The following is a 13,603-nucleotide window of genomic DNA, read 5'->3' as shown; positions in this document are numbered from 1 at the left end:
AAAAAAAAAAAAAAAGCCTGCTTGGAGCTGGACAAGTGTTCACTGTGCATGTGTCCAGCTGCTGCGTATACACATTCAGTAGCAGAGAATCCTGGGGATGCTCGCATTGTAGGGTCAGCTCTCTTGTCAGACAACACCAAAACCTTTGTAACAACACAGTGACATCATACTGACTGAATTGTTGCATAACAGAGAGCATTTTCTCCTGGTAAGCTGCAGAGCTGATAATAGATTATTTAGCAAAAGTTAATTGTCCTCAGCTTATATACAACCTGCATGATGAACAGGTGTCTTTCCTTGGGTAAGTAGAAAAGGACTGGGACTTCCTGTGTTTGGTCTCTTTTTTTATTACAGAGAAAAGACTGAATTTCAGCACGGAGAGAGCATGGACCCTATTTTGACAAGAAGGGAGACACCTAGTGGCCATATCTATAACATTGATTTATACAGAGAAAACATAAAAAAGAAATAGATTATATTGCAAAACTGCTTACGATCACAACCCCTGTTCATTTCTTTAAAATCGTGACAGTGTCTCTTTAATAGAGATAAGTCATAAATGATAATCCCAGACGGGTCCAAGAATGGAATATGCCTGCTTGTGATCCAGCGGCTATGGGAAGACGGCGCTTAATTTCATCATAATTAGCAGTTTCGTCTTTCGAGCCAAGATTTCTGACACTGGACAGAAACTGCTCGAAGAAATGAAGAAAAATGACAGTGAAGCAGAATTTGATCCATCCCCTTACAATACGCCGCTCTGTTCTGTCCTCCCTTTTCCTATTGACGATCCCTCAAATTGACGTTCTGGGCAAGAGATGAGAAATTCTACTTAGTAAATGGACGGGGGAATTAAAAATTTTTTTAAATAATATAGCAGTGAGTAGTTCTCAAAGTCAGGCCATGAAGATGAAGAGTTAGAAGACTTAAAGGGGTACTCCAGCAAAAAGCTTTTTCCAAGTAATTGAAACACATTACAAAGTTATATAACTCTGTAATATGCTTCAATCACCTATCTGCCCCCTCCCCTATCTTTTCCCCCCTCAATCCCCCACCAGGAAGTGACGTAAACTTATTCTTATCTAATGACTGTTGACCCCAGGCTGCTCTGTGGCAGCCATTTTGTGACAATGACATCATCAAGAAGTGGGTTTAAGCCCTGTTAAGCCAGCCTCCTTTTGTCAGATGACACAGGTTGCTCAGCTCTGATTGGCTGAACAAGCTGTAAGCCATCTAACAGTTTTACAGAGTCAGTTAGACATCACAGGAGACAAAGTGCATCATGGGAAAGCCCAAACCAGGAAGCAAATAAAAAAATGAAGACACAAACTGGAGGTTCAGGAACCTGCAAACAGTGGGAAATTCAAATAGAGACAGACTCAGAAGGGATAGTAAGTGTGAAAACTATGTTTAATTGATTGATTTTTTTATTATCAGCGCTGGAGTACCCCTTTAAAGGGTAATTCCACCCAAAAAGTAAGAAATATACAATGGGCGAATCGGCAATAGTCCTTATATATGGTCTTCTTCATAGTCTTGGAATAGGACATCAAGAAGCTGTGATAATTCCTCTAAATGGACGTCTCTCCAGCTCAAGGAGTTGTTGTCCTAGACAAGAAGAAGACAACCATTTTGGGCCTCTAACATCTATTAGGTGAGGTCTGGAGGGGCAGTATGTTTGGGATTGTTGCTTTACCATTGACATGAATGGGCCAAGAGAAAATATTTCCAAAAACAACTAAAATGTTTCCATATGCGTGGATCGAAATCTTGAAAAACTTGGGAGTTGGTTCTCACCAGCCTTCGTGAGGAATACTAAGTGGAATCCGGGCCGGATGTCAAATTCTGAATGGAAGAAGGAATATCATGTTATGTAACTCTATGAGCGTCGGCATCGAAGGGGGGGGGGGGGGGTATGTTCCATTTTAAAAAAATTACATGGCGGTTTTGCTAAGTATGGCCTATGGTAAGGGTATGGCTTACCCAAACAGATTGTTAGATAGTCTATTAGGGTACCCTATTAGATGTCTCCATAATACAATATCTCATAGAGTGCAGCTACTATTCCTGCAGATTCCCATACACACCCCTGCTTGGCTCAGCATGTGCAATGGGGAAAAGAGAGGAAGCCGCAGCCAGACTCTTCTAACTCTGTCCTATCTCTGACATCAACAAAAGGAGGCTGCTAAAATTCAACTTTCCAGATGCTTCTCCATCAAACAGATGGCCCCTTACAAAGGCACCGGACCTGCCGATTTCATGGCTAATGCCTAGGTCTACCCTGACAAATGATGCTGAGTGAGAAAAATCAGGCATGTTGGATTTCAACTGCCCCATCCTTTTGTTTTTGGTGATATAAGCCACTGACAAAGCAATGAGGCAGATGCTTACCCTCTTCTATGCATTAAGAAAACATAAACACTTAGCTAAGTTCATGTATATGGGGTGAAAGGGAGGGATGGCTTTTGACTGACAGGTATTGAAGATGTAAGGACACCTTCAGACCATCAACCTGTCCCGCAGGAATTGATGAATTCATATGACTTTTCTACAATTTATAAGGGGTTCTTAAAGGGGTACTCCAGCGAAAAGCTTTTTCCCAGTAATTGAAACACATTACAAAGTTATATAACTTTGTAATATGCTTCAATCACCTATCTGCCCCCCTTCCCTATGTTTTCCCCCCACAATCCCCCACCAGGAAGTGAAGTAAACTCATTCTTACCTAATGAGTGTTGACCCCAGGAAGCCATTTTGTGACTATGATATCATCAAGAGGGAGGCGGGTCTAAGCCCTGTTAAGCCAGCCTCCCTTTGTCAGATAACTTGAGTTGCTCAGCTCTGATTCTCTGAACAAGATGTAAGCCATCTAACAGTTTTACAGAGTCAGTTAGACATCACAGGACACAAAGTGCATCATGGGAAACCCCAAACCAGGAAGTGAAGAAAAAATGAAGACACCAACTAGAGCTTCAGGGACCTGCAAATAGCGGGAAGTCAAACGGAGACAGACTCAGCAGGGATGGTAAATGTAAAAACTATGTTTGATCGTTTTTGGGGTTTTTTTTATCAGTGGCGGAGTACCCCTTTAATTTTTGCTATCAATTAAGGAAAAAACTTTTTACACGTCAAGAGTGTTCAAGCCATCAATTGTCTTAAGGAGCTAAAAGAAGTGCATGGCGGAGTGCTCCTCCTACTGTGCCATAGAGGGTGGGGTGCACTGAGCTAAGGAAAGAAGAACTTGGCCACACTTCTCCTGACTGTACGAGGGACTAAACACCCATCCCAAACCCCAACCAATCAAGTATTGAGCACCATCTAATGCTTCATTTGGCCTGTGGTGGCACTGTGGAGATAGTAAACACTTGCTGTCCGGTCTTTTGCAGATTAAAGGGGTTATTGAGCATTGGAAAAACATGGCCGCTTTCATCCAGAGACAGCACCCCTCTTGTCTCCAGTTTGGGTGTGGTTTACAATTAAGCTCCATTCACTTCAATGGAAATGAGTGGTGCTGTCTCTACAAGAAAGTGGCCTTGTTTTTATAACACTGGATAACCCTGCTGATGGCTAGGGGTTTTTTTTAGCATTTTTAACCAAAAAATTATTGACCAAATTGGAAATAATTTGACTTCTACACCCATCACCTTCCACTGTTCAGTTTTACAATAAAAAAAAAAAACACACCACAGCGCCTCCTAGGGGTAGACCTGCTATAGTGACCCATGATATATCCATCTACTGATGCTACTTTGCAGGTGCCCATGGTGGCTCAGCGCACTCCATTGGATGTAGTGGAGGTGCATCTCACCAGGTCATCTACCTCTAATATACAACAGCAATACCGCGTTCTTTTCCATACTGTGCGTCTCTCTCACATAAACATCAGACTATTGTGTTACATAAGTTCACAGCACATTCAGAACACATTGCAGCATGTTATTCCATGTAGTTGGCAGGTGTTTACCATCAGCGCTTCCAAGATAGCTCCAAATTTATAGTCTCGACACCTCTTCACTCTCTGGTTCAATTGGCCAAATTACATGAGAAACCACTTTCCATCCAAGATTACGGCCTTACTGACATATCGCCTTTTCCATCTGGATACCATATACTTTACCCACCATCAATACCAAATGTGACCCCTTCCCTAGCAACAATAGATATTGTGAGCTACTGGGGCACTTAGAAAGTTTGGTGCAGAATTAGGGATCAAATCCCTTTGGTATCATCAGATGTAATGCAAAAATCACATATGCGGAGTATTGTATGGTCACATTCAGGCATGGAGAGGTCAAAGTGCGGCCCTGGTACTGCTGTGTAACATCTGGGCATAGAGGTGTCACAGGGAAGCATTGTGATGTAGCAGTTTGGCATTACAATGTCACATTTAAAGGGGTACTCTGGCAAAAATCTTTTTCTTTCAAATCAACTGGTTTCAGAAAGTTTTATAGATTTGTAATTTACTTCTATTTAAAAATCTGAAGTCTTCCAGTACTTATCAGCTGCTGTATGTCATGCAGGAAGTAATGTATTCTCTCCAGTCTGACACAGTGCTCTCTGCTGCCACCTCTGTTCATGACAGGAACTGTCCAGAGCAACAGCATATCCCCATAGAAAACCTCTCCTGCTCTAGACAGTTCCTGTCATGGACAGAGGTGGCAGCAGAGAGCACTGTATTAGAATGGAAAGAATACACCACTTCCTGCAGGACATACAGCAACTGAAAGACTTTAGATTTTTAAACAGAAGTAAATTACAAATCTATATAACTTTCTGAAACCAACTGATTTAAAAGAAAAAGATTTTCGCCGGAGTACCCCTTTAACCAGTGTGATGTCACATGCAGTACTGCCAAGGCAAAGTCAGGTGTTCTGTTGTCACAGTGAAGGATTGTGATTCCAGATTGGGACACTTATGTCATATACTGGCCTTGTGATGTCACAGCTATTTATCGTGATGTCAGTCGGGTAATCTGATGTCACGGTGGATAACTGTAATGTCAGATTCATTCATTGTGGTATTACATTTAGGCAGTATGAGGTAACAGTTAGATATCACATCATGCTTGGGGGTCTACAGGTAATCCAAATCTACGTATATATAGTTATCTCTCTCTCTCTCTCTCTCTCTCTATATATATATATATATATATATATATATATATATATATATATATATATATATATACACACACACACATAGCCAGCTCAACCACCCAGACAGATGTACCATGGGGGCTCATGTGATCCCATCATACTTTGTGCCTTTAATATTTACCCAGGTACCCACTAGATTATTCCATCTAATAGGCCATCTTGTGGCTACCAATATCAAATAAAGGATCCCTCATGAGCCAACAGTAAAGACAACTTTACGGCTGCTGAATGGATCAGGAAAAGGAGGTCAGAGTGCAACATTTTCTATTATTATCTTCCAAAAAGGCAATCTGCACCATGTAACTGGATTGTCAAAGAAGATTTCCGTCCTTGGGTGCTACTAATGTGGAAGCCACAGCTCCATTCCTTGTGTAGTGGCCGTGCAGGGTTACTGCAGTTTAGCTCCCGTTCACTTTACCAGTTTTATTGAGATAAAGCTTTGAGGGGTATTTCCCTCTTATAAAGTGGTGGTTTATTACTAAAATTTGCCATCCCTTTATGTCTGGTAAAGGCTAACCTCTGGGACCTCCACCGATCCTGAGAATAAAGAGGATGCGGCACTGACTGAGTACATCACCTTCTTAGTTTTCCGTGCTTAGTGGCGCCTCCTGCGACCTGGAAGGGCAGGAAACTGTAGCTGATCCCATTCATTAACATGAAGATGTGCTGCAGGTCCCCGCTCAGTGGGTGGCCAGAGGCCCCATACAATGACATCAGGGAACAACACTTATCTAGTTCCACAGCCCCTTCATTCTCAGGATCAGTGGGGGTTCCATTCCTAGATGTGGATTTAAAGTGTCACTGTCGTTTCATTTTTTATTTTATTTTTTGCAGAAATCAATAGTACAGGCAATTTTAAGAAACTTTGTAATTGGGTTTATTAGGCAAATATGCCATTATCTGCATTCAAAAAGACTTTCCCCAGGTCCCTCCCCCTCCTCTCTCTCACTCACTGCTCATTATCAGGAAATCTCGACTCTTTTACATCAATCAGGCCCTGTCTGTTCTATGGAGAGGGGAGGAGGGAGGAGGGAGATTAGTCGGCAGCAGAGAACAGAGAATAAAGGATTACACAGGGGGAACTGTATGATAGCCGGTATTCAGAGGTCAGAGAGGTCAGTGCTGACCTCAGAAGAGATAGCACGGTGTAGCTGTAAATTAACTCTTTGTTGTCCTGTTTTGGTGCCTCAGCTCCCTCCACCTCTCCCCACTCCGTAGAGAACAATGAAGACGGGGGGAGAGCTTCAAACTGCTTTTTCATGATAAAAATGCATTTTTCGGCTAATAAACCCAATTACAAAGTTTCTTAATATTGCCTGTACTATTGATTTCTGCAAAAAAAAAAATTAAACGAAAGTGGCACTTTAAGGAAATTTGCTGTATAAATCAATTCTCATTTCTACTAATACTTTCTACTAATACTAATAATAGACTGAAACGAAGAAACAACATGGCCGCCTCCTTTCTATTAAGTCCCAGGGAGAGGTTATGGTGGGGTTGTCCCATGTCTGCCGTGGCTTTGCTATACCCGCAGGCGTCTGAAGCTTTACTTTAAGATGTTACATAAGATCTGCGTCCTGTGTGAACACCCAGCGTAGCGCTCGGCTCTCTCCTGGTACTGGTTTACAGCTCCCAGCTGTGAGATCTGCAGCTCTTTCCTTCGATGCACATTTACACATAGTTCACATTCCACCCCAAAGTTACCATGGCAAAAACTCGCCTGGATAAAACGGTTCCTACATTTGTGTTTTCTTTTTTTTTCTTTTCCAAAGAGAAAAAAAAAAAAAACATGAAAAAGTGAAGAGTTTACAGGGACTCTATAAATCATTGTACCGTGTAACATTATGCAACCTTGTAATATATTTCGCGTTGCAATTCTCCACCATTTTTAAGACCTCTGCTTGCTGTCACTTAAAGGGGTTATCCAGGATTAGAAAACAAAGCGGCTTCCTTCTAATAACAGCGTCACATCTGTCCTTAGCTTATGTGCGTCATTACAGTTCAGCTCTATTCAATTCAAAGAAACTCAGCTGCAATACTGCTCACAAACTGAAGACAAGTATGGCGCTCTTTCTGGAAAAAAAGCAGCTAGGTTGTCTTTTTATCCTGAATAAGCCATTTAAAGGGGTATTACGCACAAATATAACTTTTGATGTGTTGCTGCCCAAGGTAAGAGTAACAATTCACTCCATACTTATCATTATCTATTCAGCCTCCTTCCCCCAGTTCTCAGCTGCTGCTTTCTGCCAAAAACACAAATATCTGTGTGTGAGCTGTTCTCTCTGTCTCCTCCTCCCCCCCCCCCCCCTCTCTTCTGAGATGGGTGATGTAAACAGGTCTTTGGCAGGCTGTCTCAGCAACATTGTAGCAACTTTGTAATGCTGAGAGGATTAATCCCAGTGAGTTCATCAGCAACTTGATCTAAGATTTACCCTCCCAGCATTACAAAGAACCTACAAAGTTGCAGATAAAGCCTGCCAGGGACTTGTTTACATCAGCCATCTCGGAAGGGAAGGAAGAGACAGAGAAAAAGACTCATACGTGTTTTTTTTGTCTCTTCAGCAGAAAGCAGCAGCTCAGAACGGGGGAAGGAGACTGAATAGATAATAAGTATGGAAGGAATTGTTACATGGAATTGTCACCATGGGCAGCAATAAATTAAAAGTTATGTTTGAGAGGAATAATCCTTTAAAGAGGTTACTGTAAAATTAAAGGTTATTACCTACTCACAAGATAGGTCATCTAATCGATGATCATGGTAAAGGAAGGTCCCTCGTCTCCTGAGTGAGTGCTCGGCCTATGCTCCATTCACTTTTTATAGGACTGCTGAAGAAAGTAAAGTAAAGCTCAGCTAAGTTCAGAAGTCCCATAGAGAGTGAATGGAGCGGAAGTATTCACTCTGGGGACGAGGGACCTAAGTCATCATGATTACTGGGGTCCCAGTGGTTTCTAGTTACTCATTCTCCTGGCTTGGAATAATCCCTTTAAGAGGAATATTCTTATCTACATCCAGAGACTGTACATATGATGGTGTATCCAGTCTAGATAATCCTCAGTGACCTAATCTGTCTGGCCTCCAGGCTGATACACTGTAACAAACAACCAGCATCACTAATAACGTGTCTAACTCACAATAGATACAAATGTAATAAATCTTTAATGGCTGAATAAACGGACACCACAGAAAAACCCCAATGGACTCCATTATAGCTGGTATCTGACATGTAATAGATCCGGGAATACACAAACTCTGGTGGGAGGTAAGTTATTTAGATTTGTAATTTACTTAAAAATCTCAAGTCTTCCAGTACTTATCAGCTGCTGTATGTCCTACAGGAAGTGGTGTATTTTATCCAGTCTGAGACAAGTTCTCTGCTGCCACCTCTGTCCATGTCAGGAACTGTCCAGAGCAGGAGAGATTTTCCATGGGGATTTGCTACTGCTCTGGACAAGTGATATGAAAGAATTTTTCGTGCCAAAGTACCCCGTTAAAAAAAAAATAAAACAATGTGATTCCCCTCTAACAAATTACTATATCCTTACAGCAGGGAAGAGGAACCTGCGGTCCTCCAGCTGTTGAAAAACTACAATTCCCATCATGCCTGGAAGGCTAAAGCGAAGGCTTTCCAGGCCTTCCCTGCCTTAAAGGGATTGTGTTACCAGCAGTCATCTTTACACTAGGGCTACACAGAGACTTTGGCCACAACATGGGTCAGGTGACCAAAGTTCACTGTATCATTGGGGTCACATAGCAAGTCCATCTTGAATGGATTTCTGGTGATTGCCTGGCCCCTCGCAAACCCTTTGAGTTTTATAAGCTGTGGCCCTATAAACTGTGTCGCAGAAATAGTCACCATGAAGCCATAGCCTTATGGTACTTTTACACGGTGCGATAATTCGCCCGATCGCACGATTAACGATTTTGAATGAACAATGTTTTTTTTATAACGATCAGCGTTTAGACGGAGCGATACATCGTACGGAAAATTCGCTATGCGATCGTTTAAGCCTATCTCACACATAGGTGAAATCGCTGAAAGAATGTTGACACGGAACGATCTGCGAATTTTTTGCGAACGATCAACGATGATTTGAGAACATGTTGAAAGATCAAAATGAACGATTTTTTGCTCGTCGTTCGATCGTTCGCTGCGTTTACACGTGCGATTATCGTTCGAATTTGACAGTTATCGTGAAAAAACGAACGATCAATCGTCCCGTGTGAAAGGACCATTAGGACCCTATTCCACCGGACGATTATCGTTTGCATAATTGTTAACGATTAACGATCTCACATGTAACACAGACACGGGGACACCGTAAGCGACTCACGTAACACACACCATCCTTGTTGCCCATAGCAACCAATCACAGCTCAGCTTACATTTCTGAAACTGCTCTGGAAAAATGAACGCTGAGCTGTGATTGGTTGCTATGGGCAACAAAGCCAAGTTTAATGAACTTGTTGCCTGGGTTGTGTTTTTATCATTCTTATCTAGGGGGCGCAGTGGCTCTCGGCAAAGAAAGACCAAAATGGTGGATGGAAGATGGCTTTCCATTGATGCTCTCCCCTCTTTGAACCCTTTGTCACATGACTCGCTGCCCTGCAGTCCTGACACATATGAATAAACAAGGATACTGTTACTGTGACTGGCACAGTGTATGCCAACCTAGCCAATGCAATGGCATCTACTAATTCAACCCCGACAGGACATCATACAGATGGTGAAATGTAGGTGAAACGATTAACGACTAACGATAAACGATCGCAAACGAGATTGTTTATCGTTAACTTGAAATTGTTCACCATATTACACAGAACGATAGTCGTTAAGTTACGATCGTTACTATGATCGTTATTGTGATCGTAACTATCATCGTTTATTCCTTCTGATCCCAGAGAAACAATGAACAATGCGCTATTACACTGAACGTTTAGTGAAAAAATGCGGAACTTGAGCGAACGAATTTAGGTTTACCTAAGGGCCCTATTCCACCGGACGATTATCGTTGAGATTATTGTTAAATCGTTCGAATCTAAACGATAATCGTTCGGCTGAAATGCAGTTAACGACCGAACGAGAAATCGTTGATCGCTTTATAAGACCTGAACCTATTTTTATCGTTGCTCACTCGCAAAAAGTTCGCATTGAATAAGACTTCGTTCGTTCGTTCGGTCGTTCGCAGTAGATACGAAAGCAATAGAGAAGAGATAGTAAAGAAAAAACGATCACAAATAACGATTATCATTCCATGGAAATGAGTAAACGTTTTCAGGTCTTTCGCAATAGCGGTCGTTTGAGATCGTTAATAGTTAACGATTATGCGAACGATAATGGTCCCGTGTAATAGGACCCTCATGTAGGTTGACCATACTGATGGTTTCCTAGTGAGCCCACATAAGGGGGGGGGGGCGGTGGCAGTGACTGATCGCTCTCTGATCTCACTTCTTCCCTGGCTTCAGATTGAGTCTGAATTTGTAAAATGAGCAACAACAGGATATAAACAGGAAGTCCCATGCGACTATTACACGGCCGGACGTCGGGAATCAAGACCCTATAAAAATACAGAGTACTGAGCAAGCGATGAAATACTCAATGAGGTGGTATGTAAGGCAAACTGGCAGAAAACTGGCACAGAAATCAGACTGGCACCTAACGCAGGAGTCTTACTGGTGGGTGTACGAGAGACAGAATGCCCAGAATGGTATACAGCACCTTCTGTGTTACTATAACCATGTACATGCTGACTTTTCCAGAGATATGCTGTTCTATTTGTATCTATGGCTGGGCTATGCCATGCAATGCCCATTGTAGATTGGCACCTTGAAGTCCATAGCAAGCAATGGTACCTATATATACTCCGCAACATTGACCACTGATTTCTATTGGGGTGTGTAGGTTATTGTGCCATGAGGACCTGTGGTCCCATACCATTAGCTGCAGCCTATGGCTAGACCCATCTATTATGTAACTCACTGCCAGTCTGGGGGCGGCCATTTTATCCAGCAGAATGGCCAGAATGCTATGCAGCACCTTATGTGATTCTGTGTGACTATAACTAAGCGTCTATGTACATGGCGACTTTTCCAAGGATATGCTCTTCTTTTTGTATCTATGGCTGGGCTATGACTCTGCCATGCAATGCCCATTGTAGATTGGGCAAATGCCGATAGCAAGCAATGGTACCTCTAAATATTCTGCAACACTGACCACTCATTTCTATTGGAGTGTGTAATGCCGGGTTTACACAGAACGATAATTTGCCCAATCAAACGATTAACGATTTTGAAGCAATGATTTGGTTTTTATAACGATCAGCGTTTAGACGCAGAAAAATCGTTAGAAGATTTGTAAGAAAAATCGTTATTGCGATCGTTTTTAAAATCGCTTAAGCCCATCTTTTACATAGGGAAAATCTTTGAAATCTTTGACTGTTTACACGAAGCGATCTGCGAATTTTTAGCCACTGACGAGCGATGATTTAAGAACATGTTGAAAGATCAAAATAAACGATTTTTTACTCATCGCTTGATCTTTTGCTGGGTTTACACGGAACGATTATCGCTCAATGCGATCGTTAACGCGAAAATTCGCCCGATAATCGTTCCGTGTAAACCCAGCATAAGGGTCCATTTACACAGAAAGATTATCTGACAGATTATCTGCCAAAGATTTGAAGCCAAAGCCAGGAATGGATTTGAGAAGAGGGGAAATCTCAGGCTTTCCTTTATGACCTGATCTTTGTTTATAGTCTGTTCCTGGCTTTGGCTTCAAATCTTTGGCAGATGATCTGTCAGATAATCTTTCTGTGTAAACGTAGCTTTAGATACTGTGCCATGAGGCCCTGCAGCCTCATGTGTCTGCTCCCATACCATTAGCTGCAGCCTCAGGCCAGACCCATCTATTATGTAACTTACTGCCAGTCTGGGGGCTGCCATTTTACCCAGCAGAATGCCCGGCTCTATGGGATGTGCAGTCAGTAATAACTACAGCTAATGATACTGTATCACTAAAGCAGTATTCCCCAATCCATGGCTCTCCAGGTGCTATAAAACCACAACTCCCATCATGCCCTGACAGCCATGCCAAAGCAGTATTCCCCAACATATGGCCTTCCAACTGTTCTAAGAGTACAAATCCCATCATGCCCTTACAGCCTCCCCAAAGCTGTTGCAAAACTACAACTCCCATCATGCCTTGACAGCCATGCCAAAGTTGTATTCCCAAACTCTTCAGCTATTATAAGAGTACAAATCCCATCATTCCCTTACAGCAGGGATGGGTAACCTTCGGCCCCCCAGCTGTTGCAAAACTACAATTCCCATCATGCCTGGACAGCCAAAGCTTTGGCTGGCCATGCATGATGGGAGTTGTAGTTTTGCAACAACTGGAGGGCCAAAGTTTCCCTACCCCTGCCTTACAGCCCCCCCCCCCCCAAAGATGTTGAAAAACTACAACCCCCATCAACCTATGGCCTTCCAACTATAACCCCACCATGCTCTTATAGCCTCCCCAAAGATGTTGAAAAACTACAACCCCCATCATACCCTGGCAGCCTTCCTAAAGCAGAATTCCTCAACATGTGGCTCTTCAGCTATAGATTACAACTCCCATCATGCCCTGGCAGCCTTCTTAAAGCAGTGTTCCCTAACATGTGGCTCTCCAGCTGCTGCAACACTACAACTTCCATCATGCATCAGCAGTATTCCAGGACTTGTTGCTCTCCAACCATTGAACACTACAACTCCCACCATACCCTGACATCCAGCAGGCCTGATGTGAATTGTAGTGTCACAGGGTTGGAGACGGCTGCACTGAAGGGTTAAATATTATGTCATTCAATCTGAATAAACTGTAACACTGCTGACCATAAACATTACACAGGAACAAAAGAAAAAGTTTAAAAAAAAAAAAAAAAAAAAAGTTTGACAAAAGTTTCTAAAAGTTTGCAGTTGGCCCCCAGGTCACGTGATGCCACCGAGGGTCCAAGGTTATGGGGGTATGGGAAGTTTGGCATACTCACAGCACTGTGACACTGGCAGGGACGGTCTCCAGCTCCAGCAGCCCCGCACCAGAGCAGTTCACCAGGCAGGAGTCGTTGGCACAGGTACAGTTACCCGGGCATGGTTGGCACCATCCCGCTGCTGCCCCCGATCCGAGCCCCAGCAAGAGCCCAGCAGCGAGAAGGAAGAAGAGGGGGCAGAGCTGCAGTCCCAGCACAGGGGGGGAGGCGCCATCTTTTCTTCTTAGGGCTTCAGCCTGGGCATTTCCAAAATGCATAGCTTACTCACATCGCATGGGATCCCCTGCTGCCCCCCACAGCGTGCAACCCTGGAGAAGCCCACGATCCCGAGCCCCGCTGTCCCGATCCCGGCTCTCAGCTGCAGGGATCTCCTCCGAGCTGCCTCTGTGTGTGGCTCGCTCTGCCTTTCTCTGTCCTGTAAG

At 43.1% G+C, this 13,603-nt stretch overlaps 1 protein-coding gene across 2 annotated transcripts in view; it reads right to left on the bottom strand.

Annotated features, from left to right (window-relative positions):
* Positions 1-13,589, bottom strand: part of PKD1 (polycystin 1, transient receptor potential channel interacting) — a 90,414-nt gene extending 76,825 nt beyond the window's left edge. For both annotated transcript variants that reach the window (XM_069984028.1, XM_069984029.1), the window contains exon 1: positions 13,182-13,589. In XM_069984028.1, coding sequence (XP_069840129.1) covers positions 13,182-13,438 — 257 coding nt within the window. In that variant the 5' untranslated portion in view covers positions 13,439-13,589. The remainder of the gene's footprint in view (positions 1-13,181) is intronic.
* Between the last annotated feature and the right edge of the window lie 14 nt (positions 13,590-13,603).

Source organism: Dendropsophus ebraccatus, chromosome 9, assembly GCF_027789765.1.
Source record: "Dendropsophus ebraccatus isolate aDenEbr1 chromosome 9, aDenEbr1.pat, whole genome shotgun sequence".
Taxonomy (NCBI): Eukaryota; Metazoa; Chordata; class Amphibia; order Anura; family Hylidae; genus Dendropsophus; species Dendropsophus ebraccatus.
The sequence above is the reverse complement of the archived record's forward strand: the minus strand, read 5'-3'. Positions and strand labels throughout refer to the sequence as shown.